The sequence below is a fragment of the Tachypleus tridentatus genome, chromosome 13 (genome assembly GCF_004210375.1).
Source record: "Tachypleus tridentatus isolate NWPU-2018 chromosome 13, ASM421037v1, whole genome shotgun sequence".
Classification (NCBI taxonomy): Eukaryota; Metazoa; Arthropoda; class Merostomata; order Xiphosura; family Limulidae; genus Tachypleus; species Tachypleus tridentatus.
Window position 1 is genome coordinate 254,902,180 of NC_134837.1, and position 27,978 is coordinate 254,930,157.

The 27,978-nt window shown below is 32.0% G+C and overlaps 1 protein-coding gene and 1 long non-coding RNA gene across 6 annotated transcripts in view; one reads left to right on the plus strand and one right to left on the minus strand.

Annotated features, from left to right (window-relative positions):
• Window positions 1–355: 355 nt before the first annotated feature.
• Window positions 356–27,732, plus strand: LOC143240483 (uncharacterized). Of its 4 annotated transcripts, none has more exons than XM_076482977.1 (15): window positions 356–471; window positions 1,962–2,039; window positions 3,239–3,446; window positions 3,905–4,408; window positions 5,450–8,617; window positions 11,523–11,600; window positions 13,714–13,839; window positions 14,891–15,038; window positions 17,996–18,119; window positions 18,929–19,061; window positions 19,495–19,611; window positions 21,778–21,864; window positions 23,206–23,332; window positions 24,227–24,372; window positions 27,225–27,732. In XM_076482977.1, exons 3-14 carry the CDS (start codon window positions 3,282–3,284, stop codon window positions 24,343–24,345), a joined length of 4,896 nt encoding a protein of 1,631 aa, XP_076339092.1. In that variant the 5' UTR covers window positions 356–471; window positions 1,962–2,039; window positions 3,239–3,281; the 3' UTR covers window positions 24,346–24,372; window positions 27,225–27,732. The 4 variants fall into 4 exon arrangements, with proteins under 4 accessions (XP_076339092.1, XP_076339093.1, XP_076339094.1 ...); XM_076482978.1 differs by having other exon boundaries at window positions 21,781–21,864; XM_076482979.1 differs by lacking the exon at window positions 23,206–23,332.
• The window catches only part of LOC143240485 (uncharacterized), a 31,611-nt gene continuing 4,100 nt past the window's right edge, over window positions 468–27,978 (minus strand). The window contains exons 2-3 of one of the 2 annotated variants that reach the window (XR_013021785.1): window positions 20,370–21,430; window positions 468–2,034 (exon numbers count right to left, since the gene is read on the minus strand). This is a non-coding gene — a long non-coding RNA (uncharacterized LOC143240485). Of the gene's footprint in view, window positions 2,035–7,793; window positions 9,787–20,369; window positions 21,431–27,978 lie in introns of those variants that run through there. The other variant, XR_013021784.1, reaches the window with a different exon arrangement.

Here is a 27,978-nt window from a genome sequence, read left to right on the forward strand (position 1 = left end):
GTTTCATTGTTAATAAACTTGTAATTTTGTTTATCTTATATTTTAGTTTAGTTACTGTGTTGTAGTATATTACTCTCTAGTTGAAGGAAATATTAACTTTATGCTAGTTGAAGGAGTTGAGAGTTACTCAATTTCACCCACCCTGTGGTAATGTTTTATTGTTTGAAAGGTGATAAACCTAGGTTTTTAGTTCATTGTTAATTGCTATGGATACATCTAAATAGGAAGGTTACAGTGGAAATTGAAAGTTGTTATGTATGTTACTTGTGTTTATTTGTAAAATACAAATAATCCTATAGTTAAGACAAATGCCTGTATATGTTTCATAATACTATACACTTGTTTTCTTTATTAGAAACAATTAATCAACGAATTTCAGTTAACAAAGACTGTCAAGAAGAGTCTCAGTTTGACCATCAGTCAGAATCACAAACTAGTATTTCACCCACAAAGTGGCAGAATCAGGACAAGGTAACTGTCATCCACTAACATTACAAGAACTTTTTTTTACGTTTGTCACCTAATGTGGATGAATTTACCCACTAAAAACTAGTAACTGTTAAATAAGAGGAAGGTTTTGAAGTTTCAAAAATTAGGTTTAATTTTATCTTAGCTTGTTAAATTCCAGTTCGTGATCAAACCAATAACTGAAATATTGAATTAATTATAATAATACTTTCAAAGGAACAGATTCATGAACATTTGTCATGGTGGTTTTTTAAGAGATGATAGGAAATGTTTTGAGACATTAATTTGAGTTTTTGTTTGTTTTTGAATTTCACGCAAAGCTACTCGAGGGCTATCTGTGCTAGCCGTCCCTAATTTAGCAGTGTAAGACTAGAGGGAAGGTAGCTAGTCATCACCACCCACCGCCAACTCTTGGGCTACTCTTTTACTAATGAATAGTGGGATTGACCGTCACATTATAACGCCCCCATGGCTGGGAGGGCGAGCATTTTGGTGCAACCGGGATTTGAACCCGCGACCCTCTGATTACTAGCCAAACGCCTTAACACGCTTGGCCATGCTGGGCCCTTGAGTTGATTGAGTGTATCAGAAATTAATGTTAGATACTGGAGAATGATGGAGCACTTTAATAACTTGAGTCCTTGTATGAGAACAAAATTTCAAAAAATATTTCAGTTATCAAGAAAATTCAACCACTGCCTTATAATTTTAACCTAAACACAATAGCTGTATTAATATCTTTGGTTTTAATTCGTTAAGGAAAAGTATTAACTTTTGTTTTGACTTAAAAATTTTAATTATAGATTAAACTTTTGCAGCTTTAGAAAACCAGAACATTTTTTAGACTGAGTTAAATTCATACATAACTGTTATGAAGGAAGACCATTAAAGAATTGAAAAACAGTATCTTAAACATAGTTTGCAACCTTAGTTTAGATATCAGATTGCATATAACTGATGTAAATTGTTAAAACTTCAATTTTAATGCTCTTTTATTTCATTCTGTTATCATATGGAATGCTTTTGTTGAAACCTTGGTATTAGACTGGAAATATTAAATGGAATATAGAGGTAATTCAGCCAATGGCATTTATTTATATTTAGGGAAATTTTAATAGCTAAATTCTAGTGTCTAAATATGTGTAAAATGTGCAACTACCATCCAGTTTCTTTTTAGCAATGCTGTTTGTGGTCCATTAAAAGTGTCTTTCTTATTAAATTCAGCAAGTATCCAACTAGGTCTGAGAGATTCTACTTAATTCTAATTTTTATATCCTGAAAACTACAATAATTGGTTCAGTGTACAAACACAAGCTGTTTGAAATGTTTTAGTTAACTTCTGAATAACAGATTATTTTATAGCTCATGGTTATATTTCACTGGTTACATATCACCCGAGTCATAAGTATTCAGAAACGAAAATGTGTCATAAATGTCTGGAAATAATGTTTTCCTTCAACAGAAATATTCCATTTGTGTTCTTTCATATTTAGGTACGTGGTGATCCAGATGGATGTGGCTTAGACTTCTTCGTCTTGGGGTCACAGATTCATTCAGAGTCCACACCTGGGGTAAAAACTACTATGAAAACTATGAAAAAATAATACATATTCATGTAAAAAAAAAGTGAATGATCAGTATAAGGAATATGTAGATATTTCAGTTGTCTGCTGGGTTTAAAAAGAAATTTATTGACATTCTAAACTGGTATTCCACTGCTATAAAGTAACCACAATCACAGAATAATTGAACTTATTATTTATTAGGAATCCTGAAATAAACATATCTTCTGTTGAACTTACACATCAGCACTCAAACATAAATGAATCCATTTGAGAAATGAGACCTACAACGATCAAAACGTTTGTAGTATCTTACATTTGTATCATACTCTAGTGATTGAGGTACAACATTAAGGTGTGCTACATCAAAGAAAAAAATTAAACAAATGGAAGAATTTATAGTTTTAAATTGTGTGCACAAGCACCGTTAAGTTGTTTAGGATAAAACTAGTTTTAGTTAAGTTGTTTAGGATAAAACTAGTTTTTTTCAGTCTACATACAGTTATATATGTGCTTGTGAAAATTTAATATGAGATCTATTTTATAATATCACATTTTTCTGTGCATGACTTGACAGACCAATTTGTAAACGAAAACAGTGGTAGAATAATTAATTTTATCTAGCAGACAAGGTACTTCTCTGTAAGAGAAAAGTTGACATATGTACTTTTCTTCTTTGAAATTTAAGTCATATATTTTGGAATCCAAAACCTCTTGGATTATGTATTAGGTTGAGGAATAATTCGTGAGCATTTTTTAAATAATTTCATTCAAGCATTACATGCAAGACTATACAATACTTCAATGCATGAACACATTACACCCAAAACATTTATTATGATACTTTATTTCATGTAATACCTAGGTATATAGTATGCATTGTTTTAAACGAAATTGCAAGAAATTAAATGCGAAAAGCAGATGGTGTCGAAAATGCTCGATTTTGTCCACTTGACATTCCATTTAATGAGCTGAAAATGAAAGCAAAGATTAAAGACATATGAAAATCAAACACACCATCTATTAGAGCAAAAAATTATCTACCAAATGACATGAAATATTTTGCGAAAGCGTTTCATTTATGAATATATTTTGTTAACTTGAAAAAACGCTCACAAATTATTCCTCAACCAAATATATAGGCTGACAGGGATGATCAAATATTTTGATTTTATTTCTTGATATAAAATATCTTTCCTTGATGCTAGGACTTGTTTCTTAAGAAAGGCTGGTTGTTGAGAAAAGGACATAATGAATGGAGTAAACATTGGTTTGTTCTTCGTAATTCTTCTTTGGCTTTTTTACCTCAACCCTAATGCAGAGGAGTCAAATAATGTGGATGGTGTTTTAGATTTACAGTTGGTAAAAGGAGTGGAGGAAATGGAAACAGATAAAGACTACGCATTTTGTATCACGGTAAGTCTGCATCACTGGTTTACTTTGATAAATTATCTTTATTAAATAACTATTTTGTTTGAATGAAATATATGAAAGTTTGTTTGGGCTCAGCCATCTAATACTATATAAACATTTTATACATATCTATACTACCTATATATTTTTGTTTCCTGTTTTTTCTATCTATAAGTATATTAATCAGATATCAATGATATGAAGCATTAGAAAATGACTTTGATATAAGTGATTTAAAAAATGGAACAACAATGTGAAATAAACAAACTTGCAGTTTTTTTCTTTGCTTTTGTGACTTAAAAATATAATTTGTTTAAATTATGTATGAGACATAGTTATTCTATTGTTGATTTTTTTGTTTTTCAGTTAAATATAGTAAATAAAAACTTTGATGTTTAATACATTCACTAAGGGTTGATATTGCTATCAGGTAGATAACACATTTTGTAATTTGTTTCAAGACTACTGATAACAAGAAGTATGTATTTGCTGCCATCACTGCTGGGATTCGAAACAACTGGATTCAGGCTATTGGTGATGCTGCAAAATGTGCGATACAAGAATTGCAAAAGGAGTGTCATACAGAAGGAGTTACTAATATCGCTTCCAGGACCAAACTTGGGGTAATTAGTCCCAGGCACGATTCAGTCAAACTATTGGATGTTTCTTCTAATGATGATCTTTCAGAATATTTTTCTTTCGTGGATGAAGAGGAACTAACTGAAGAAGTTTCTCCACGGACATTACCTCCATCTCCACCTTTGAACAGAACTGCCATCTCAAAAGTCAAAGAAAAGGCTCGATCATGTTCGTCATCAAGGTATAGAGCTGTTAAGCAGCTACAGTCACCTGCAGCCACTGATAGTGAACAACTTGCATGTGGGTTGGAGGTTGACCAACAGAGTGATGGGATACTAAGTGACAGGTCTAACTCAAGCATACATGGAAGAGATTCACCATACTGGGTAAGCTTCAAAGTATGAACAATAAATGAATATAATTAGAATGAAATGAACTCTGAAAGTACAAAAACAAACTGTCGAAACCACTATAAATAATGGAGAAATATCTGGGCATTTGGTCCCAATACCAGCTCTCAGACTCTAGTTATACGTGTGGGAAATGATTTGGAACTAACATTCTGCCAGCTTAAAAGAATATAATTTCAAAAAAACAATTTTAAAAATAAAGTTAAAGTAGCCAGTGCATCAATGTGTTTTCAAAAACACACATTTCTTAAAGTTTATTTTACGGTCTGCCTTATGTCAACTAATCATTTCTTCAAAGAACATATAAAGAAATCATAAGGGAAGTGGATAGTTGTATGTCCAGTACAATGACTACATCATTATCTTGATTTTGTATGGTGCATTTCAAATTGCAGTTTATTTAAATTATACTTTGACATTATGCTAGTTCCAAAAATTTCTTTTTATGCATTTATGGACTGCACTACAACAAATTACGTAATTCTAAAAACAGAAGAGGGAAAATTTAAAAGAATTGGTACTGAATGAATATAATAGAAGGTGTGCAGAATTAGATGTATAATCAAAGCAGCCTATGATACTCATAAGTACAGTTTATTTTTATGTCACTTACTTGATTAGGCAAAATGGAATTATTATTTAACCTTTAGAGTTAAGGTTCACTGTTCATATTTCATTTTAAATCACTAAAAATAAAATTATGTAAATTAATATAAAATGTTTCATGTATTTATTTTACTTGCTCTAGAAAAGTTCCTTTTAAGAACAATGTTTGAGTTGCTTGAAGATATCATAATATTTAAAACAGTGACACAACTGTTCTTTTCTGATTAATACCTCTAACTATGGTTTACACTTTATCAGTTCTTGCATGTTCATATTCTTCAGAAATGGTCATAGTCTGTCTTTTAAAAAACAAAGAAATAAGATTTCTTTATCAGTTAAGGTTTAGTTATAAATAATTTTCAACTTGCTTCAACTCTCTTTTTTTTTTCTTTTAAATTTATTGTACTTTAGGAACATATCGATAAAGTTCTGGACGATGGACATAACACTTCTGACAACAAACATGTTTCAAGATTAGATAGTCCAACACCATCTTTGAAAAACTGTTATTCTAAAGAACACTTGGCACCTAAGACTTTGAATGTAAATGATAGCAAAGAAGAGCTTTTGGAAGCAAAACATGGGTCACATGAAGAACTGAAATCTGTAGATAATAGTAAAGAACGTGAACAGAAGACATCTACAGGAAATTCCAAGAACATTTCTGATAAAAACCCTGAAGATAAATTAGAAAGAAAACATCAAAAACAAAGTGAAAGTGGGGAAAATCCATATAAATCAAAATATGAAGCTTTAAAGATTAAGTACAAGAAAGAAAGAGCAGAATGGGAAGCAAAACTATTCAGAAAATTATCCATTCCTTCCAAATTAGGGAAAGCAGAAGAATTACAAGGAGCTATCCAAAACTGTAAAAATCAGTTGATGAGTGTTAATTGTAAGCTTGAGAAATCTCCTGAAAGGAGAGAGGAGAGCTGTTGGAAGGAAGTTTCTAAGGAACTGGAGAAGTTACTTGGAATCAATGAAAGAAGATCTAAGAAAGATATGAAAGCTGAACTTGAAGGAGTTTGTGAGGATCAGCAGAAAGAAATCGAAAGACTCAAAATTGAACTGAGCATTCGTAAGACTGACATTATGGAGCTGGAGAAAGAGCTGAGAAAAGTACATGCTGAGCTGGAAAAATTAAAAGACCAAACTGACCTGCAAGCCCATGTTAGAAATTTAGAGACCATGCTAAAAAACTCTATTTGTAATTCTGATGGAGCAGCTATTAAACAAACAGATTCTCTCTTACTAATGGAGAATTCAGAATTCCAAGTCAAACTGAAAACATCAAATGAAGTTATAAGGAGCCTAAAAAGGAAGTTACATGAAGCAGACCAAAATTTTGACGACCTTGAGATCAACTACTTCAAACTGCAGCAAGACTTAAAGAAGATGCAAGAAGATCATTCTTCTCAGTTAGCTCTGATGACTGCCCGAGTGGATGATTTAACATCAAAACTCACGGTATCTGAAAGAAATTTCCGTCAGACAAAGCAGAAGCTTGCAAGAAATGAATCCAGACAAGAAAAACGGAAAAGTTCGCTTCGTGGAAAAGAAGGTTTGAACTTATCCAAAGAGTTTGAAAGAAAAATTGTAGATCTTGAACAGAAAATAGGATCCATTGAATATTCTCTTAAAGAATCACAAGACATCAAGGGAACTGAAAAACAAGAGAGTCAAATTCAACCTAGCTCTGAAAGTTCATTAGCAGATACTCAAAACTTACTTATTCGACTCAATAATTTGGATACAAAAGTGAAAAATGTTTCTAGTTTAGCTGGATCCTTAGACCAAAAAATTGGTCAGAGAGATAACTTGGAAAAACCAAAGATTTATTTACAAATTACAGATGACAGTGAAGAAAGTGACCCTGAAGAATGGAAAACTTTATCTTTGAATAACAGTTTTTGTGACTTGGATGAATTAGAAGCAGTGAAAAATGACAGCATGCAACTTCAGTCACTCTCTGAATGTGTTTACTTCATTTCTGAGAAAGTTCAGTCTTTAGGTTTCTGGTTTCATAATATTTTATACCTTTTGCATACACAAGGAAAGGATGTTGAGAGCAACATTAAAAAGGAATTAAAGCATCTTGTAAAAACTCTTGATAATTTATCTCATAGTGGTTTTGAAAATATGAACATGAACTCAGATAAAAGAATATCATTAGACATTGTGTATCGACTAATCCTTTTTTGTGAAGTTGTGAAAGCCATAGACAGACTTGCTAACTTTGATATGTCTAAAAGGAAAGATTTAATTGAGGAAATAAACCATGTAAGTCATTGGCTGTCAACCCTAGAAAAAAAACTGTCTTCATTAGAAGCTACATCTAAAGAAGTGAATGTAGGAATAAAAGAAACTTTGCCTGATTTCCTCAAAGATTTTCTTCTTGTTAAACATGGAAGTGATCTCACAGCTGCAGATAAAGTTGATGCCATTCCATATGATAGCTTCAATATAACTTCTCAACTAGAAAACATAGAAGAACAGTTTTTACACATCAATGAGGCCTTAAATACTAACAGAGCCAATAATTTATCAAACCTTTTTTCTTCCCTTAAAGATATCTCTGATAATGAATTGCATGAAATAGAACCGCTCAAATGTAAAGAAGCATTTGTCAGTGAGAGTAGAGCTAACCAGTTATCAGTCGAAAGAACCATTAGTGAAGAATTACTGTTAGAAAGTCTCCTCCATGTTGTCACAGAAACCTGTAAAAAATACCTAAAATTAATAGCCCACCAAAAAAACCAACAAATCAGCTTACTGCACTATGATCAAGAGTCATTTGACCTTTGGTATAACCTAACTGATAAGTCTTTGCAAAAAGAACAGAAGATATTTTCAAATGAACTGAAGACTGGTTTATCAAAGCAGGAATCTTTACGTGACTTGAAATTGAAATCTTCTCTTAGCCAAGAAATTTTGATAAAAATTACTGAATTAGCACACCTTACAGCGTTCAGTGGCATCCTACGTGGTTCTATTGAATATCTGAAAAGCAAAGCTGACGCAATAACTAGTAATTCCAAAACTCATTCTAATGCACGAGAAAGTTGTGGAATAGAAGAAAAACAATGGACAACTTATTTGAGGGATAATTTATGTCAACGACTAATTCTTTGTGTATTGCCACAGACTTCCCACAGTTGTGTAGCTCAGATGAATGAGAAGTGTTTAGAGAATGTCGCCACACAGAGTGTTGCCAGAGCAACTGATATACAGAAGTGCTTTTATGATGAGGTCAATGAAGAGAAAAGTAGCTACCAACAAGACCTGTCTGAGTTTCAGTTAAAATTGACAAATTTGCAGCAACGACATAAACAGCAGCTTGAAGAAGGGTGTCCAACTTGCAGAGAATTCAGAGAAGAAATTTGTCGGTTACAGGCAAAGTTGGACATAGTTCAGAACTCAGAACGTAAGGGTAGCATGTGTCTTCGTTGTGATGAAGTTCAGAATCAACTTAGTCAAATAATGAAACAACATCAAGAGGAAATAGGTAATCTCAAATCAAACCATCTTGCTGACGTGGAAGCCATTAAAGAAGAAATGCAGGAGCTTACTGAGAAACAGGTAATATTCTAGTTACAAATAGAAATTCTGTATTATAATGTTGCATTTTATAAAATATTTAACCTTTAAAAGTATTTCAACATTTTAGGTTAGATAAAAAAAAGTGTAGTCTTCTTGTTTAAAGTAGTTGGTGATAATTCTTTTCTGATTTAAGGAACCCATTTTTTAGGGAGGAGAGGGGTTGAAAATATCAAATGTTTTCATTTTTTTATTATAGTGTGTTTTGCTAAGTATGCTGTGTGGAAGATATTTATACACATACATACAAATTTTCCAATGTTCTAGTAGATATTGCACAAACGAATAAAGCAACAAAACCATGGAAAGCCTTTTTTGAACAAAATGTTTTCACAGATTTTAAAAGTGAAAATAAATTACAAGTGTGATATGCAGGCAAAGTAGAGCTTTTCTATCTTCTGTAATAATAAATCAGTGTTCGAAATTACAGGTTATTTAGTTCCTACTGTATCAGTTGCTAACATTGTCTTATTCTAATTGCTTTGCCCTTTGTTCTCTGGTAAGTGATGTGTCTGTTGCCAGTGGGGATGTTTCTGTATTACATATGGAACCCAAGATGAATGAGTCAGAACTGAAATATTCTTTGCTGGCCAATTATGCTGAGAGCTGACCAATTCTTGTTGAGAGTATAGGTCATGAGGTGATGTTATCTTCTTGGTAAAGAAACTGAGTTAACATTGGCTTCAAATGTAGTTTCTGTGTTCACTTCACTGCCAGTTAATCTACAAGAAGATCTTGCTGTCTTTCTGGAAGTTCTTTGTGATTGGTTTTGGGGTATCCACTAGAAGAAGCTACAAAGCTGGAAACCAACAATAGGAGGAAGTAGCCGTTTCAGTTTCCTAGTTTTTATATTCGTATAATACAAATTTTTGGTCTTCTAATAGAAATGATCTTCTGGTCTTTATTTTAATTTTAAAGAGAAGACAAAATCATCACAAAAACACTTTCAGTACCAAATGAATCTGCTGGTATTGCGAGTTTCCTTGTCTGAGATGTGTCTGGAAATTGGTTTCATCTGTAAATACCACTTACTATAATGATGCTTGCGAACCACAAAGCAATGAGGCTGGTAGCTGTGAGATGTGCAACATTGGTCCTTTTTACTCGGAAGAAGAATAGTCGATTATATGGAAGCACTCAAATTTCTGGGCCTTTGAAGAAAAAAAATCATAAATAATGTGTACAGAAAAGGACTTTCAGTCGTGTCAGAATACAATTCTGAACTTCAAACAGAAATGTTTCCGGTTGTTTTAGGAAAGTAATAACATTACTACTCTGAAGACAGAAAATAATACATGTGATGTATTTAGTAGCTTATCCTTAGAAATTGTTGAGAACTACAGTTTATACTGGTTCTTATAGAACAGAAAGGAAAAAATGTTAGACTACATGAATTGAAATCATTAAATATTATGAAATCAAACCTAACATCTTTTGCTAACTCCATCTTGGAAATGTTTACTTTTATTGTTCAAAATTACCTGTTCTATGCTTAATTATTTTTATCTACAATTACATAAAAATACCACTAATTATCACATGATTTACATGTTAGGTTGTGCCATTTAATTATGGTGTCTGTTGAGTGTGACCTTACAGAATTGATGAAAATTAATATTCATCAGATTAATGTAGTTCACAAATAACAGTTGTTGTTCTTGCAGTTTGATACTGTTAATATTGTTTTAACTACTGCTGTCTATTGTGTTTCTTCTGGTCTGTTGAGCCTTGGTGTTCAACAAAGAGTCTTGTCAGTGCTGAATGTGGCAGATATAGTGTGGTTAATATACTGTTATATGTTGTTCTTTACTTTCATGCATAAATTCACAGAATTAGTTACAATAATTCTTTGTGTGTATGTGTGAAAAAAATATTTAAATCACTGTTTACAGAACATTAATATGTAGTTCTCTTTCTAAAAAGAAACGAACTTAAAAATAATCTTTGAAATGAAGATTTAGGTCTTTAAAGTATATAAAGTACTTGAGGAATGTTTAGTAATGCTCAATTGACGTATGAAACCTCATTGTGTACAGGGTTTGGATGACAAGACTTTTAACATTGTAAATGCACTGACTTAATGAATATTTGTTTTAAACTGTATGTTTATCACTTTAATACAAATACCCAAAAACTAAAAATAAATATTTTTCTAGTTGGATCATTTTGAGCCTTTACAGAATATTTTTTTTCAGTTTTAGGGTCTAATTAGGGACTTTTTAGGAATATTGTTTGTTATATTAAATTGCTTGGATAACAATGTTCTTTTGTGTTTGATGAATTGTTTCCATTTGTTGATTTAAAAACTGAATGGAACTGTATACGGTGAGAGATGTTCTCTTAAGTTAGGGTATATTCAGTACATGTTTAATACTTAAACATTCATTACTCAGTAGGGTTTTTGAATGTGAAAAACAACTGAAGTGATTTGTCTTGATACTCTTGTAAAGATTTCAGGTTTTTATCTTATGACATGAAGTTTAAACAAGAGGTTCTTTATGAATATAAGTCATCCAGTGGCTGCACACCTGCAAAAACTGAAAACAGGTTCTTCAAGATAATAATTCACATTGAAAAGGTTAAGAATATAAAATGATTTTGATTTGTACCTTGTGTTTCCTTATCATGCGCTTATCTGTTTTGTATTATATATGCAAAAACAGCTCATTTGGGTTGAGAAAATATTTTATGTAGAAGAGCGAACAACGTTTCGACCTTCTTCGGTCATCATCAGGTTCACAAATCATGATGATGACCGAAGAAGGTCGAAACGTTGTTCGCTCTTCTACGTAAAATATTTTCTCAACCCAAACAAGCCGTTTTTGCATATATAATTCTCTACAAGTGGGTTTTCTCGACATCACTTACTTGTTTTGGTTTTTTTTAGGATAAACTCCACAATGAGAACATCTCTAAACTACAAAATGAACTCCAGCTTTCTCAGAAGCATTTGAAATATATTGAGGTAAGTATAAATATTTATATGTACTTGTATAACTTTATATATAGTGTTTCTATTTCTAAGTTAGCAACTTTGTCAGTCTGCTGATTTATTAAGAAGTGACAACAATTACCACTTTACAGATTACTATGTGACATGTAGTGAAATATAAACATGTTGGTATCTTACTATATTTTTTTAGTTACATTTGATTGTTTTATACCAACATGCTTGGCCAGGCATAGACTAGTAATTAAAGTGGACAGCTGGGATTTTGAGAACTTCATTATAGCAAAACAAAATTGGATTTTGCACTTTGTGGCCATGAATGTGCTCCAACACTGACACCCAAACTTGGCAAAGCCACATAATCCTCGTAATTCATTTATTCTTTCACAAAACCCTAACCTAGTCTAGATGAAAATGACCAAGTTAATGACAATATTGTTAATGTAAAACTATAAACTACGTAGAGAAGACTGAATATCAACTGACTCGTGATTTTTAAAAATACATTTTCTTCCTGACTAATTGACACTCAGTAATTGAAAATAAACTGCCATTACTTGTTATCTTTGTTCCTGATAATATGGCAAAATCACCAAAACAGATATATCAAGAAACAGTTGCAATTGGAAATAGCATGCTGCAATAAATAAATGATTACATTGCCTCAGAAAAAAAAAGGCCTTGGCATGGCCAGGTGGTTATGGCACTTGAATTGTAATTTAAGGATCATGGATTTGAATCTTTGACACACCAAACATGCTTGCCCTTTCAGCCAGGAGGGTATTATAATGTGATGGTCAGTCCTACTATTTGTTGGTAAAAGAGTAGCCCAAGAGTTGGAGGTGGGTGGTGATGACTAGCTGTTTCCCCTCTAATCTTACACTGCTAAATTAGGAACAGCTAGTGCAGATAGCCCTTGTGTAGCTTTGTGCAAAATTCATACAACTTAGAAACAAACAGAAGAAATTACTTTTTACTGATAAGGAGGTAAAATTATCTTTTTTAAGTCTTAGTGAATTCAGTGAACTGGTGTGTTTTCCAAAAGAGCAGCATAAGAAATTTTCATTAAAACTAATTTTGCATGATAAAGCATTGTGAACTTAAAGTTATTTTTGCCTTTAGATAAGAAAATTAAGTAAATCTAGATAGGTATTACTTAAAAGTCGCACTGTAAGTAACTTTTATTAAATGCCCAATGTTATAATATCTTAATGACTTTGTGTTGTTGAATCATCAAAGTTTACTCTAGATTTAGTTGTTCAGTGTTAGAAGAGTTTTTCACAAAGATATTTTAATAATACATTATTAATATGTGAAATTAATATTACTCAAGTTAAAGCGTTTTCATTTAATATTTGTTATCTGAAAAGTAATCGTGACATATTCTTATATGTAACTTTGTGGCGATAAGCACTCTACTGAACACTTAAGAAGTAACACTTTGAAGACAAACAGTCTATATAAAAAACCTGGAATGAATTGTTACAATTGATATATGTAACAAAATTTGAGATATGGACGAGACAAGTCCTACACAGAAAATAATACAAGATATGATGTTCTGTGTATTGGCTTACAGTCCACAAAACAGAGTAATAACTGACAGAAAAACACCCAAGCTGTACCATATAGCAAACAAGCCATGATATGTAGAAAACAACATACAAGATAAATTAAAAAAACGAAATAACACATCAAAAAGGGCATGTTCAGATAATTAGATTGGGGAAATAAATATGTCATTTAAAATTTTTTTTTTCAGTGTTAGAATATTTTTGTACATTTCTATGAACATGAGTTTTACTGAAGACCAGGTCATTAAACAGTATTATATGATAGCTTACAAACTATGTAAAGTTTCACATCAAATTAAACTTTTTATTGTATACCTACTGTCTCGTGGAAGTTTATTCTGGAATGAATTAGCCTAATATATAATTTGGGCTAATAGTAAGAATTAATAACAGTCAGAATTTGTCACAAAATAAAAGCTACAAATTTAAGTAAAAACGTTTCTATGTGCATCTTCAATAAGTACACCGAACATGTCAAATTCCATTACTTAGTGGTAAATGGAAATGAACTACAGCTTTCTGAATAGTATTTATGATATGTTCCTTTATTATAGTTCGAACATGAGGAACAGATGAAGATCCTAATCGAGAGTTATCACAACAAACTTGAAACAAAACATGACATTATCAGTGAGGAGGCCATACGAAGACGATACCAGTCAGAGATTGAACAGTGGAAGGTAAGTTTGTTTCATTAATTGGATATTATTTTACAGAATCTGAGCAAGTTCTTTGTTAAACATTAATTGTAATCAAGCTTTAAATTTGATGAATTATTTATTTTGATATCAGTTGATTTTGTCACTATATATTCTGTAGTATTATTCAAGAAAGTCACCAAACAAATTACTAGTTTAAGACAGTTAATTATTTTGTCCAATGCAACCTAAAAAGTTGTCTTTTTATTCTGTTTTTTTAGATAGTTTTATATTCAACATGACATTACAGGCTACATTAAGGATGTATTTAAAGCTAAGTTTAATGATTTTATTTTGATTATTTTGTGTATATTCACATTATATGTATGTATGTATCACAACTGTGGCAGCAGTGTGTTTCTTGTGCATGACAGTTTCATTATAATGTTGCCATTTTTTGCTACACTAAGTATCAAAACCATAAAATCAGGTTATTTATGATTTCATGGTAGAATTTATGATGTCATATTCATTGATCTTTCAACATTGCAAAAATCTCTTGACATTTTTAGACCTACTGTTCTTAAATGTAGTGATGTTATATTAACAGACAGGTCAATGTACACAAGAATTGAAATAGACATGGTGTGATTAGCTGTTCGTTGCACTACACAGTCTATTCCATGTTTTATTTTATAGGGCAGACATACGTGTTCAAATAAACTTAACTTGTAAATGTCACTGTGTGGTAAAATTGAATTGCATTAGGAAGGTATTGTTGAAGGGTACAGTAGAAGAGGTAAGGTAAGGTATTTTCCTGCTATTTTGTAGGGTCTCTCTGAAAAAGGATTGAGTATTTTCCTGCTATTTTGTAGGGTCTCTCTGAAAAAGGATTGAGTATTTTCATGCTATTTTGTAGGGTCTCTGAAAAAGGATTGAGTATTTTCCTGCTATTTTGTAGGGTCTCTCTGAAAAAGGATTGAGTATTTTCCTGCTATTTTGTAGGTTCCCTCTGATAAAGGATTGAGTATTTTCCTGCTATTTTGTAGGTTCCCTCTGATAAAGGATTGAGTATTTTCCTGCTATTTTGTAGGGTCTCTCTGAAAAAGGATTGATAGCAATGGAAAATTCATACAAGCGAATGATATCAGATATGCAGAAAAAACATCAACTAGAACTTGAACAGTTGGAGAATGAAAAGGAGAAGGTTTTAGCAGAAGAAACTCAGGCAACTAGAGCAGGTATGTACATTGTGTGTCCCACGGAGAAGATCTGCTTATTTTGTGTACTGTACTTATGAAAACACACAAACACATGATAGGCATATAGGAGTCACAAAAAAGTGAATTGCTAACAAGATGATGAATTTAGTAATTATACAAACAGATTCATCAGATGTGAATTAGAATTTATGTGAATAGTAAAATCACAATGACGGTAGTGACAGACATTGGACACTTGTGGATTGGTGACAGACATTAATACTTGAATGTTTCAGGATCTATTTATATTCCGTTTTAAATAATATATATTAAACAAATTAAAACGTAAGTTTCAAAGTAACAGAATGAAATTTAAAAACATTTTGGGTAGTGTTGTCCCATGTGAACCCACATGACGATCACTGATGTTTAAATGTAATTTAATGTGATGAACTGCATTCATATCATCCACACCATGAAACTGTAACAATCAAGTTTAGCGACGTTGAATTACAGGCCTATAGAAGACAATTGTACACAAAAGCCATATTATTACTAGTGTGAACACGAAATTACAGCGTAACAGACATATCAGTTCAATATGGGGTCATGACAAGATAGAAACAATGAATTAAGGCCTATACTAAATATATTATACATTCAGACTCTCACGTTATCAAAATCAAGACAATCTTTGAGAGTTTCCAAAAAAATAAAAAATCAATTCCTCGTTTGAGCAGGTACATGGGTAGTCCCTAATTCAAATTCCAAAGCCTCCAGTGTCTATTGTAAGAAATCCCACGTGGTTGTGATCATGCTGACCTCATAGTAAATCTATTTATAGGTATTCTTACGTGCTTGGTTGACAATGATGACATAATTATAACTTAACAAAACTGTGAAGACATATAACATGTATGAAGGCAATATAACAAAACACTCTATACAATTGCATGCGTCATCTCAAAGGTAAGTATCAATTTTCATATATTCAGGTACTGTGCATGAGAGAACTAATTGTCTATGGGGATGATCATGTGTGTGATTGGGTTTCGAGATTATTTCCCAATCCAGATTCGTTTGAAAGGGTATAAAACTCAGATGTTGTTAGGATTTAGATTCAAAAAATGAAATTGAGTTAGCTGTGGCTACAGGTACAGCACAATACATGAGATTGTTAAAGAGGACTGGAAAGTAATTGTTAAATCATCAAGGCCCTGCAATTCATCCTCATAGAATCTCTCATTTAGTGGAAACAGTAACTTACCCCATTCTGATTAAAATATTTTGAAACAATCATCAAATAGTGAAGTTTTAATTGAGAGATCTCCCAATATCACAACTTCTGTTAATAATGTCTGTTCTGAATGACTCATGTAACTTTTCATACTCTTACTTATTTTAATTACTTGTTAGAATATATTGTAGCTGTAAATTCAGAAATCTTTTTAAAATACTTTTTTACTTTGTTTGATATAACTTGCTGAAAATGCAGTATCTATATTCCCAGAGATTTGAGATTTAAATATCATTTAGTATTGTCATTGTTACGAAACATTATTAAATAAAATATAAAGATAGGCATGTAATTTTACAGCACATTAGTAACTTGTTGAGTTCAAAGAGAATCAGATGTCATTTTCTAAATGCCCTTTATTACTCCACAAAAGTCAGCCAAATTTGTTTATTGTCTTTTGACCTTCTCCATTTGGTATTGTAGTCTCGCTAGTAGATGAATCTCCACAGAGTGTGTTGTATTTCTGAGAGATTGGCATGATGAATGAACATCTGACTATGGTTGCCATTTGTCAGGGTTTTGTAATTTATATGTAGACCACTGACACTGATGGCTTAAACTTGAACTGATCCATCACCATCCTTTGCTGTGGGTGTTGTAAGTAAACTATATCATTGTTGTCCTTGCTCTTGAACAAAATGTCATTGATTGTTGCCAAACAATTCAAAGTTGGTTTCATTTGTAAAAAGCACACAGCTCCAACTTTGCTTATTTTACTGTTTGTAGTGAAATACTTGTTTTAACCCCCTTGTTATTGGCTTCTTTTTGCCAAACATGGTTATCAAACAGCTAACTATACATGTATAGAGTTCATATTATGCTAATGTCAATTTTACTGTTCTTGATGTAACATTCACATCTGTATTTACATATGATAATTTGCAATAACATACTTGACCAGAATTTATCTTGTGGGGTACACCTTAACATAACTAGCATCATTTTTGGAAAGTTTGAAGTTTTTCTTGGGTTTTTTTCCTACCAGTTTTGTATACACTCTTCGAAGTTTCAGATAGAACTTCTACTGAAACATGAGATGTTGCTGTAATCTTTTGAACTGAATATCCATATTCAGTAGAAAGTTTGATTTCTACACATTTTAAATGCAGAATTTCAGTTCTGGAAATCATAACTGGAATTACACTATTGTTACTAGGCATAGTGTGACTGCTTTTGCTTTTGAAAGCTTTATATTGGTGTGGCACTTTATTGGCTAAATGATAGCCAGTCAAATAACTGTACTCTGTCACAGTGCATTTTCAAAGGGCAAAGGGAGTTGGATTTCAGTGGTACTTGGCTTTTGTGTTCTTTTTCAAAATTTTTTCATAAATATTTTCAATACTGTTTCTACTTCAGACTTTGAAAAAATTAGATTTTTTTTCCTGGTTCACTCAGGAATTTTTAGTACTGAAGATCGTGTGTCTCATTAGAAAGTTAAAAAGTGATAAAGCATTTTAAGGATAAGGATTTCTTAAAACGTTTTTTTTTATCTTACACCAATGTTTTATTAAACCTGAGCTAATAAGTTGTTTACATTTTCAGGAATAAAATAATTTAATGTATATTAATTATTAAAATGTATTTTACTGACATTTTATTATTAACATAATTGCATTTTAAGTCCTTCAGTTGTCCTTTGACAGTTATATTCATATATGTATCTGATTAACTAAAAATGGATGAATAATTCTGTCTACAGCCCTTGATGCTCTGAGAAAAGCTCATAAAGAAAACCTTCAACAAGAAATTGCTAAGTTTAAAGATGAATTTTTTAAGCAGACAGAACGGTCATGCAGTGTTGGGAGTCAGTATAAGGAACATGAGTAAGTGTGTGTACTCTGGCTGTATGTTATTTGTTTGGCAATACAGAATAGCCATTCAAGAAAAGCTCATGACTTAATAATTCTATTTGTATTCTTTAGAGCTATATGTAATTTTTGGAATTAATAGTATGTTTGTATGTTCTCCAATTCTCTTTGTTAACTTTTTTTTTAAATTGAAATTCTCTTCAAAATTCTTAAAACTTTCTTGTAATTAGTTTAAAGATATGTATTGAGGCATTACCTCATAACGGGAAAACTCTTTGTTTTGGTTAGTTTATGTTGGCTCGTGCTTCAGAGTGTTGTTTATGTTAATATCAACTATTTTCTTAGATTTTCTTTTATTGTGTCAAACACTAATTAGATGGTGTTAAGCACTGGAAGTTTTGCTACGTTTTTCCATTTAACACCTTAATATTAAACCTTTTGTATTTCTAAGCAAGCAAGTATGCTTCAGACATAAAATAGATTTAAATTCAAGTTTTACATGACTCTAACATGAAATATGCAATGGATGAAACAATAGCAATGAATAGAAATCCATCTGCAATCTATTTTGAATCGTATCATGAAGATTAGGCCTAGTAATTAATTATGTTTCTAATATCATTGTGCTCTTTCAAGATGTACTTGATTACCAAATGTTTTAGCTCATGTATTCAATAGGAAATTATCGTATAAAAAATGTTCAGTTTTAATGGGAAATTTATATATTTTCTCAATCTCAAGTAATAGTTCTATTGAGAAATTCAACGTTTTGTCTGTTACCTGTACACTAGTTTTCAGAAACTTTGACCTTCTTAAATTATTAGGGCAGAACTTCAAGAAATTAAACAAGAAATACTTGCACTGTGTGAAAAATACTCCATTAAATGTTTGGAGAATGCCTCTTTAAAGGAGAATTTGGAAATGCTTAATAAGCAACTTGAAAATACCAGCTATCAGGTAAGCACATTTGGGGACACTTCTGGTAATTATAAAATCTTTGTATAGTTCTTTATTTTATAATAGAAAATTTGTAGTAAATACTGTAAGGAATTTTGAATAATACATATTGTACACAAAAAATTTTCCTTTTTTTTAAAATACTCTAAAATGTTTGAATACTGTAGGCTTAAAATATTAAAATACATTTGATTCAGTATTAGTACACCGTATATGTAATTAGTCACACAGCTGTATGTCCTAATAAATAATTATTGTGTTAATATAATTAATAATATAATTAAATATTACCACCACCTTTCCTTTATTTAATCATGCATATAAAATTGAATTTTTTTACCAAAAGTTATCTACACTCGAGAACCTGGAAACAAACATAAATCACAGTAGTATAAACCTCCACAGACATCAAATAGTTGTCTTCTGTTCACAGGTGTTTGACTTACTTGCTAGAAACAAACAGCTACAAGCCATATTGACATCAGAAGTAGTTGAGAAGAGAAAAGAACTTCCTCAAGATACAGATAACGTAAATTTGGAAACGTTAAAGGTATGAACATTTAACTCTGTACTGGAGAATTATCTCCATGGTGCTTTTGATTACAAACGTAGGAAATCCTAAGGTTGTATTTCTTCACATCACTAACCATTAAAGCATTTACTTCACACATACAAAAGAAAAAAATCATCCCGCTACAGCACATTGGTTTCGGTATCTGTCTCCCATTAAGTTTTCATAATTCATGAGATGCGATAATGATAACATGATTTTTGATTACATAGCATAAATGATTGTTTTTAAAAAGAAACTGAAGTATACAGTTGTAAAAACATTCCAGTAATGAGTATTAGATGTTTCTTAGTTGTAGTCTCAGCACATCTGTAGACTCACACTTCAATCATGTAATAAATTAATGACAGCAGCCATGTAATATATTAATTTGGTAATCAAATAATAACAGAAGTTGCATAACATGTTAACATGATAATAAAGTAACAGCAACTATGTGATATCTCAACTTGGTAATAAAGTAATAACAACATTATTCTGTGATTTTTTTTTTCAAATTTCATATTCAGGTAATACAGAATTAACTGAGTTAAAACTTCAAAACAGATAATACAAAACCATAAACAATATATGTCTGTTTGTAGTGTTGAAACATTGAACTCGACAGCTAAATTAGTATTTAATTTTATCTTGAAACAAACAGTACAGCAAGTTTACTGTCCTGCTTATGCTATTATATCTCATTGGTCAAGATTATTTAAATACACTTTTCCATCAAAGCTATAAATGTTCCTCACCTGCTGAGATTAAATTAGTTACCTGCCATCTGGATAAATAGATGTCTGAACCATATATCTGGTGGTTTTATAGATGTCATGACCATACAGCTGTTGGTTTTATAGGTGTCGTGACCATACATCTGGTGGTTTTATAGGTGTCGTGACCATACAGCTGGTGGTTTTATAGATGTCTTGATCATACACCTTGTGGTTTTATAGATGTCGTGACCATACTGCTGGTGGTTTTATAGATGTCGTGACCATACAGCTGGTGGTTTTATAGATGTCTTGACCATACTGCTGGTGGTTTTATAGGTGTCGTGACCATACATCTGGTGGTTTTATAGGTGTCGTGACCATACAGCTGGTGGTTTTATAGATGTCGTGACCATACAGCTGGTGGTTTTATAGATGTCTTGACCATACTGCTGGTGGTTTTATAGATGTCGTGACCATACAGCTGGTGGTTTTATAGATGTCGTGACCACACAGCTGGTGGTTTTATAGGTGTCGTGACCATACATCTGGTGGTTTTATAGGTGTCGTGACCATACAGCTGGTGGTTTTATAGATGTCGTGACCATACAGCTGGTGGTTTTATAGATGTCGTGACCATACAGCTGGTGGTTTTATAGATGTCGTGACCATACTGCTGGTGGTTTTATAGATGTCGTGACCATACTGCTGGTGGTTTTATAGATGTCGTGACCATACAGCTGGTGGTTTTATAGATGTCTTGACCATACAGCTGTTGGTTTTATAGGTGTCGTGACCATACATCTGGTGGTTTTATAGGTGTCGTGACCATACATCTGGTGGTTTTATAGGTGTCGTGACCATACATCTGGTGGTTTTATAGGTGTCGTGACTATACATCTGGTGGTTTTATAGGTGTCGTGACCATACATCTGGTGGTTTTATAGGTGTCGTGACCATACATCTGGTGGTTTTATAGGTGTCGTGATCATACAGCTGGTGGTTTTATAGATGTCGTGATCATACAGCTGGTGGTTTTATGTGTATCATGACTGTACAGCTGGTAGTTTTATATATGTAGTGACCATACAGCTGGTGGTTTTCTGAAATGTCAGTGAAAATCTATCAGAGTTATCTAAGTGATTTCCTGCTCAGTTACACTGGATCAGTATTAGGAAATTATCATTAAATCAGCAACTCAAAATGACTGGAAATATTTTTTTACATCTTAGGATTGTTCTGTTTGTGAAATATTGGAGTTTATCAAAGAAAGAAAGACAAAAATTCACAAATGTTAAAGCCTGTGAAGATTCGGGTATGGTAAACACTAATATTTCAACATAAAATATAAAGAAAATAAGTTATATTTAAAAAACAACAACACTTGTAAACATTCTTGATTTAGCCATTATTTGCTGAAAGGACATTTGTTTATGGTTCAATCTTTCAGCAGCTTTTAAGTCTCGATGAACAAAAACAAGCAGAACCAAAAGATGAAAATGGAGACCTTTTGCAAAAGCATGACTCAACAAAACATGTGAGTAATAACAACTTAATTATGTATGCAGTAATTATGTTTCTAAGTGGTTGTAATTGAATTTTTAAGAAGGCTTTGTAAAGAACTGAGAAAACACTGTTTTATATCGAAATGAGTACATCCAACTGAGCCAAAACAATCTGGGGGGGGGGTTGTTTTAATATGTGAGAATAATTTTTCAACACTTTCTAAACTTTACTTTTTATTGCAGTTTATACAATTCTAAAAGTTACTGTCACTATATAATTTCAAACGAATTCTAACGTCCCTATTAATGACAATTATTTTTTTCTAAAAATACATCGTTGAGCTGTAGATACTGTGCATATATAAGTTACTGTTGTAATTCTGTTCAGACAAGCCTACCTCATTCTCTGTTATTCTAAAGTTTTGATAGATATGTAACCATGAATATCTGTGATGTAACTTTCTGTGTGGTGGTTTTTTGTTTTAACATACGATTGATATCAATTTTTGCCTGTTTTTCTTACTTCCGAGGCTGCACCCATTTTTGGCACCTAATTTTAATTTTTAATCTTATAACTTCATAAACTACTTATAAAATTAGTAAAATTTTAAATTTTAATTATGTCTGTTTCAGGTATTGATTTTCTATTTATTTTTTCCTTTTTATATTTTCTTAATTTTTAAATTTGACAACACAGAAGGTTGTGCAAGAATCATTTGTTTGTTTTTAAATACAAATCTACACAGTGGACTATCTGTACTGTGCTCACCATAGTTATGAAACATGCACAAAGTACAGAGTAACTTCTAAATTAAGAACATATAAAGCCACATGTATACAAGATAGAAGCTCAAAGACGATTTTGCATATTAAAGAAAGTGATAGAAAACATGAGATACATTCCATTTTTTTCCAATTTTGGGGCTGTTTAGCACAGTTAATACGTGTACATACATCCATATCATTTTTGGCAAACTGGTCTTTTTGTATGTTGCATGTTGTTTTCTTCTTTATGTGTAGTTGAATTTTATTGTATATGCTCCACTAGTGTTGTCTACTCATACACTTGTAAAACTTAATGGCTTTTGTAAGTAACATCTTAATATGTTGTTTCTGTATGGGCTGTATTTTAACTGGTTCAACACAGTTGTGTACCTAAAAATGTCGGTAACAAAATCGAGTATAATCTATGAAATTGTGTGAATAGCATATTTCATGTCTTATTTCTACTTCTTTTATGTATGCTTGTTTCGTACCTATAGGTTTATTGTATGTGTTTCCATTATTATTTGTCAGAAATGTAATGTCTTGTTTACATTCATGCGTGAGAGAGTTTTGACACGTTTATGTGTGTCTGTTGTCTGCATGTGTAGAATGTCAGTAATTTGGATGAACAGTGGCAACAGTTGGACCAGAATCTTGAAACTGAATACAGACCACCAGAACATGAGGTTAACAGTCTGAAAAATAAACTAGAGACATTTGTTACCACTTCCCCTGGTAAGAATTTTTTTTACCCAGAACTAGGTGAGAGATTGGTTATTCTTCACTTTATAAGCACTGTTCTATGTTGACTTTGAAAGAGAAAAAAATACTTGTTTGGTTTAGTTTTTGCTATATAACAAGCATTTCTAAATATTATGTATATTATTGAAGTGTGGTTTATGTTGCTGTTAGAAACATATTTGACATCCGCCACTAGTAAATAACAAGAAAACTTTCTAAAGATGTTGGAGTAACTACTAGCTGACACACCTGTTGAAAATACATAAAGATAGAAGGGCCTTGAGCAAAATAAGGAAGTAAAATCCAAATGCTCCTGCCCCCCTCTGTTGCTCCTCAGGAGACACTAAGGGAATATACAAGGTTTGGTGACAATCATTCATCTAGTTTGTCAGTTATAAGGGGATACCATGCACAGAGAAGACATACGAGTCCATTGGGGTGATGTGAAGGGTCAGGTAAGAACCCTAACTTCTCCCCCTTATATTGCTACTTGGGAAGACTTAAAGATACACACCAGGTTTGATGACAACTGGACAAGGATTTCAGCAGTAAAAGCAGATACACACACGGACTTTTATTAAATAATGGTTTTTGTACAATTCACTTTCTTCAGGAAAATTACAATATTCTTAACTACAGAAAGGGTTAGGTAAATTTTAGTGTTTTGCCTATTACTTGTGATAGATGTCAGATATGAATATTTGAATGTGGTTTAAGTTTATTTGGGCAGAATAGCTCCATCCAAATAATTATAACATTTTTTTTTTTTAATATCATGTAGAAAACCTAGGGTGATATGTGTAGAAACAGAAGATAAATAAAAGAGCTTGAGATATTTTCGTACTAAGGAAGTAAGTCCTTACACTTCAATCATTACTTGCAATTTAGAAAGAGAAGACAACAGCAGTGGGTGCAGATGGACAGAGACAGGTCTTGCCTCTCACCAGTACCCAGTCAAAAGTAATAACACTTTCTCTGGAAGAACTTTTGAACCAAAACCTAGATGATGATGTCCTGTAGCTGTTTGGCTCTAGGTATGCTACTTTCCTCAATTTTTTTTTTTTTCTGAATTTTTTGCAAAGCTACACGAGGGCTATCTGTGCTAGCTATCCCTAATTTAGCAATGCAAGACTAGAGGGAGGCCAGCTAGTCATCACCACCCACCCCCGACTCTTTTACCAACAAATGGTGGGATTGACCATCACATTACAATTCCTCCATGGCTGAAAGGGCAAGCTTGTTCGGTGTAACGGGGATTCAAATCCTCGACCCTCAGATTACGAGTTGAGCACCCGAACCACCTGTCCATGCCATGTTACTTTCCTTTCCTTAATTTATTCTCTAATTCTTAAGTAAGTTCCATCTGTATATACACGAGAACAATGTAGAATCCATTAAGTTGGTCAGATTTGAAGCAGTTTTGTACAGAATGTTATTTCAGTCTCAGGAACAGTGTGCAGGTATTCCAGTACACAAAGTTTGGATGTAACATCATAGATATTCTGTGTAGCGGTCATATCATTACATATGGACGGATAAGTTTTATGGCAATTTCTGTTCTACCCAATTGTAAGGTAATACACAAAGACATTTTGTAAAATGCTTCTTATTCTGTGTAAATATGTAAAACAGGCAGTGATAATTAAGCAACACTTTCATATTTTTACAGAGTACAAATTTTGTTAAGATAGTTTTCTCTCCAGATTGTTCTTTGGTTACGGAGTAGTAAGTTTACTGACTTATAACTCTAAAATCTGGGGAGTTCAGTTCCTCGTGATTGACACAGCAGATTGCCGAGCGTAGCTTTCCTCTAGCAAACTGTCCAGATCTTTGTGAGAATGTGACACCTTTAATGTAATATTATTTTGTTTTAAAGAAACTTTATCAAATCATTTTACCCACTTACTGCTGATTATCTTATCAACTTACTTTGTATAATTACACTGTATCACTGAAATTACATTGTGAGAATGCTATTTAGTGTTCACAAATATATATTTTTAAATACTACATCTAGCTTTACCTTGTTATCGTGCTCGAAATAATAAGAAACAAAAAATAACATTTTTCACATTTTTATGCCTTAAATTACCATGAATTCGAGCCTTGTTTAAAAAAAAGGGAATGTAATAGATGTTGTAAGGTTTGTCTCAAATTAAGAAAGGCTTTAACTACAAGATGCTGTTCACTGTCAAAGTGCCCCACGCTAGTACAGCGGTAAGTCTACAGATTTACAATGCTAAAATCAGGGGTTGGATTCCCTTCAGTGGGCTTAGCAGATAGCCCGATGTGGCCTTACTGTAAGAAAACACACATATTCATAAACAAAGTTATATTTAGTATTTTGGTTATTTATTTTTTTAAAGTTTCCTTAACAGAAAGGCTTAGGAACATGAAGTTAGTTTAATTAATTATAAAATGATTCTCAGTTTACTGGTGAGAATACCAGTTAGACATATATAATCTCTTGTATGAAGAACTAGATTTTCTAAGTCTTGGGAATTATAAAAGTTTTATTTTCACCTCAGATGAGACTGTAACAATAAGAAATATTTATATTAAAGCTTGGATAATGTAAATATACAACATTCTGCTTGGATTTTGACCACTGTTAATGCACTGAGTATTTTGAGCTTGTAAGTTAATGGATAAAACCAAATTAATTATTTTCTCTAAGTTAAGCTTACTATGTATAGTTTACAAATGACATACTTTGGTGTTCATTTTTAATTATAATTTTAACAGTAATTTTGTACAAGTATTACTTCCAGAGGAATGGAAGTTAGCTAAAGTAACTTCTCTTTGGTGTTCATTTTTAATAACTATAATTTTAACAGTAATTTTGTACAAGTATTACTTCCAGAGGAATGGAAGTTGGCTAAAGTAACTTCTCTTTGGTGTTCATTTTTAATAACTATAATTTTAACAGTAATTTTGTACAAGTATTACTTCCAGAGGAATGGAAGTTGGCTAAAGTAACTTCTCTTTGGTGTTCATTTTTAATAACTTTAATTTTAACAGTAATTTTGTACAAGTATTACTTCCAGAGGAATGGAAGTTAGCTAAAGTAACTTCTCTTTGGTGTTCATTTTTAATAACTATAATTTTAACAGTAATTTTGTACAAGTATTACTTCCAGAGGAATGGAAGTTGGCTAAAGTAACTTCTCTTTGGTGTTCATTTTTAATAACTATAATTTTAACAGTAATTTTGTACAAGTATTACTTCCAGAGGAATGGAAGTTGGCTAAAGTGACTCCTCTTTTCAAGGAAGGTGATAAAAATTGTCCCAGTAATTATAGACCCATTAGATTTATATAATTTGTGGGAAAAGTTTTGGAAAGTCTGATGAAAGATGCTTTGCAAAGTCATTTAACAAAATCGTTTTTATTGGACAGTCAACATGGTAAGGGGTTGCTTTAAGAATTTTTCTTCTGATTTATTTGTTAATAGTTTCAACATAGTTTAGAGTACGGAACAGCCAAGATGAACCAACGGGTCCTGTGTTGTTTAAAGACAGTGTGCTATATAAATGAGACACATTGTGATTTTTTTTGTAAGTTCATGATAAAAGCAAGTTACAAAAGAGAGTGTTTGAATGTATAGACGTGTTAAACTCGTATTATTAAGTTAATACGGATATGGCATATGTTGGTTGGACTATGGTTAGTTGAAAATTACTTATATCTGAGTCATTGGAAACTACTTCTAAGTGTTTTATAAGACAACACTTGAAGATTTCTGACTTTACAGACCCTTCTTAGGAAACAGGAAGTGACAGAGGGAATGTATGTTATCAGCAAGTTGTAAAACTGTTAGCAGTTTAGTTACATTTAATACACATTGAAAGTTTGTTCACGTGCATCATTATTTTACAATTTTTTCAGGGCTGATGAGATCATCAAGTGGTCATGAACTGGATGGACTTCCAGAAGTGGCAGATTGGTAACAAGACTGAAAAACTATCGTTAGATAACTAAAATATAATAGTTTACGTAGTTGTAACGGGTAACTGTACAGATTAAAGTCACCTTTAGTGTTTTAAATATTGACTTAAAAAATGTTGTTTTTTTTTAAACGGACTGGAAACTTAATTTTCTTAACCACATAAAAAGATAATCTTTATTGTAGAAACAAAATTATTTGTATGAAATTATGAAATGAGGATTTCAGACACAGAGTAGATTGCTTCTGTATATGTGAACAGTTCTTCAAATAGACCTACATTTAGTAATTAGACTAAGAAAGATAATTATTAATTAGACATGAAAGCTACCACCTAACAGAGTTGATATATATAATATATATGTGTGTATCTTTCAATTTCTCCCTCTCACCATCTGTTTTGAGGTATGAGAAGAGGGCAAAAAATAATAAACAAACATAATTATCTTTCATAGTAGCATTTTTCTCATAAAAATCTGAATTACACTCAACTTAAAAAAATGTCATTTCTTTTTACTATTCACACTATAATAAACCTATACTTAAAGGTATTTTTGCATTTGCCTCACACACAAAAAAAGAGATTTTAACAGTAATAATTTAACGGTAGGTCCCTTGTAATAATGATGCCACATCCTGCTTGCCTTTGACCTTATGATTACTAGATATGCTTTTCTCGTCATATCTTCAGAAAAG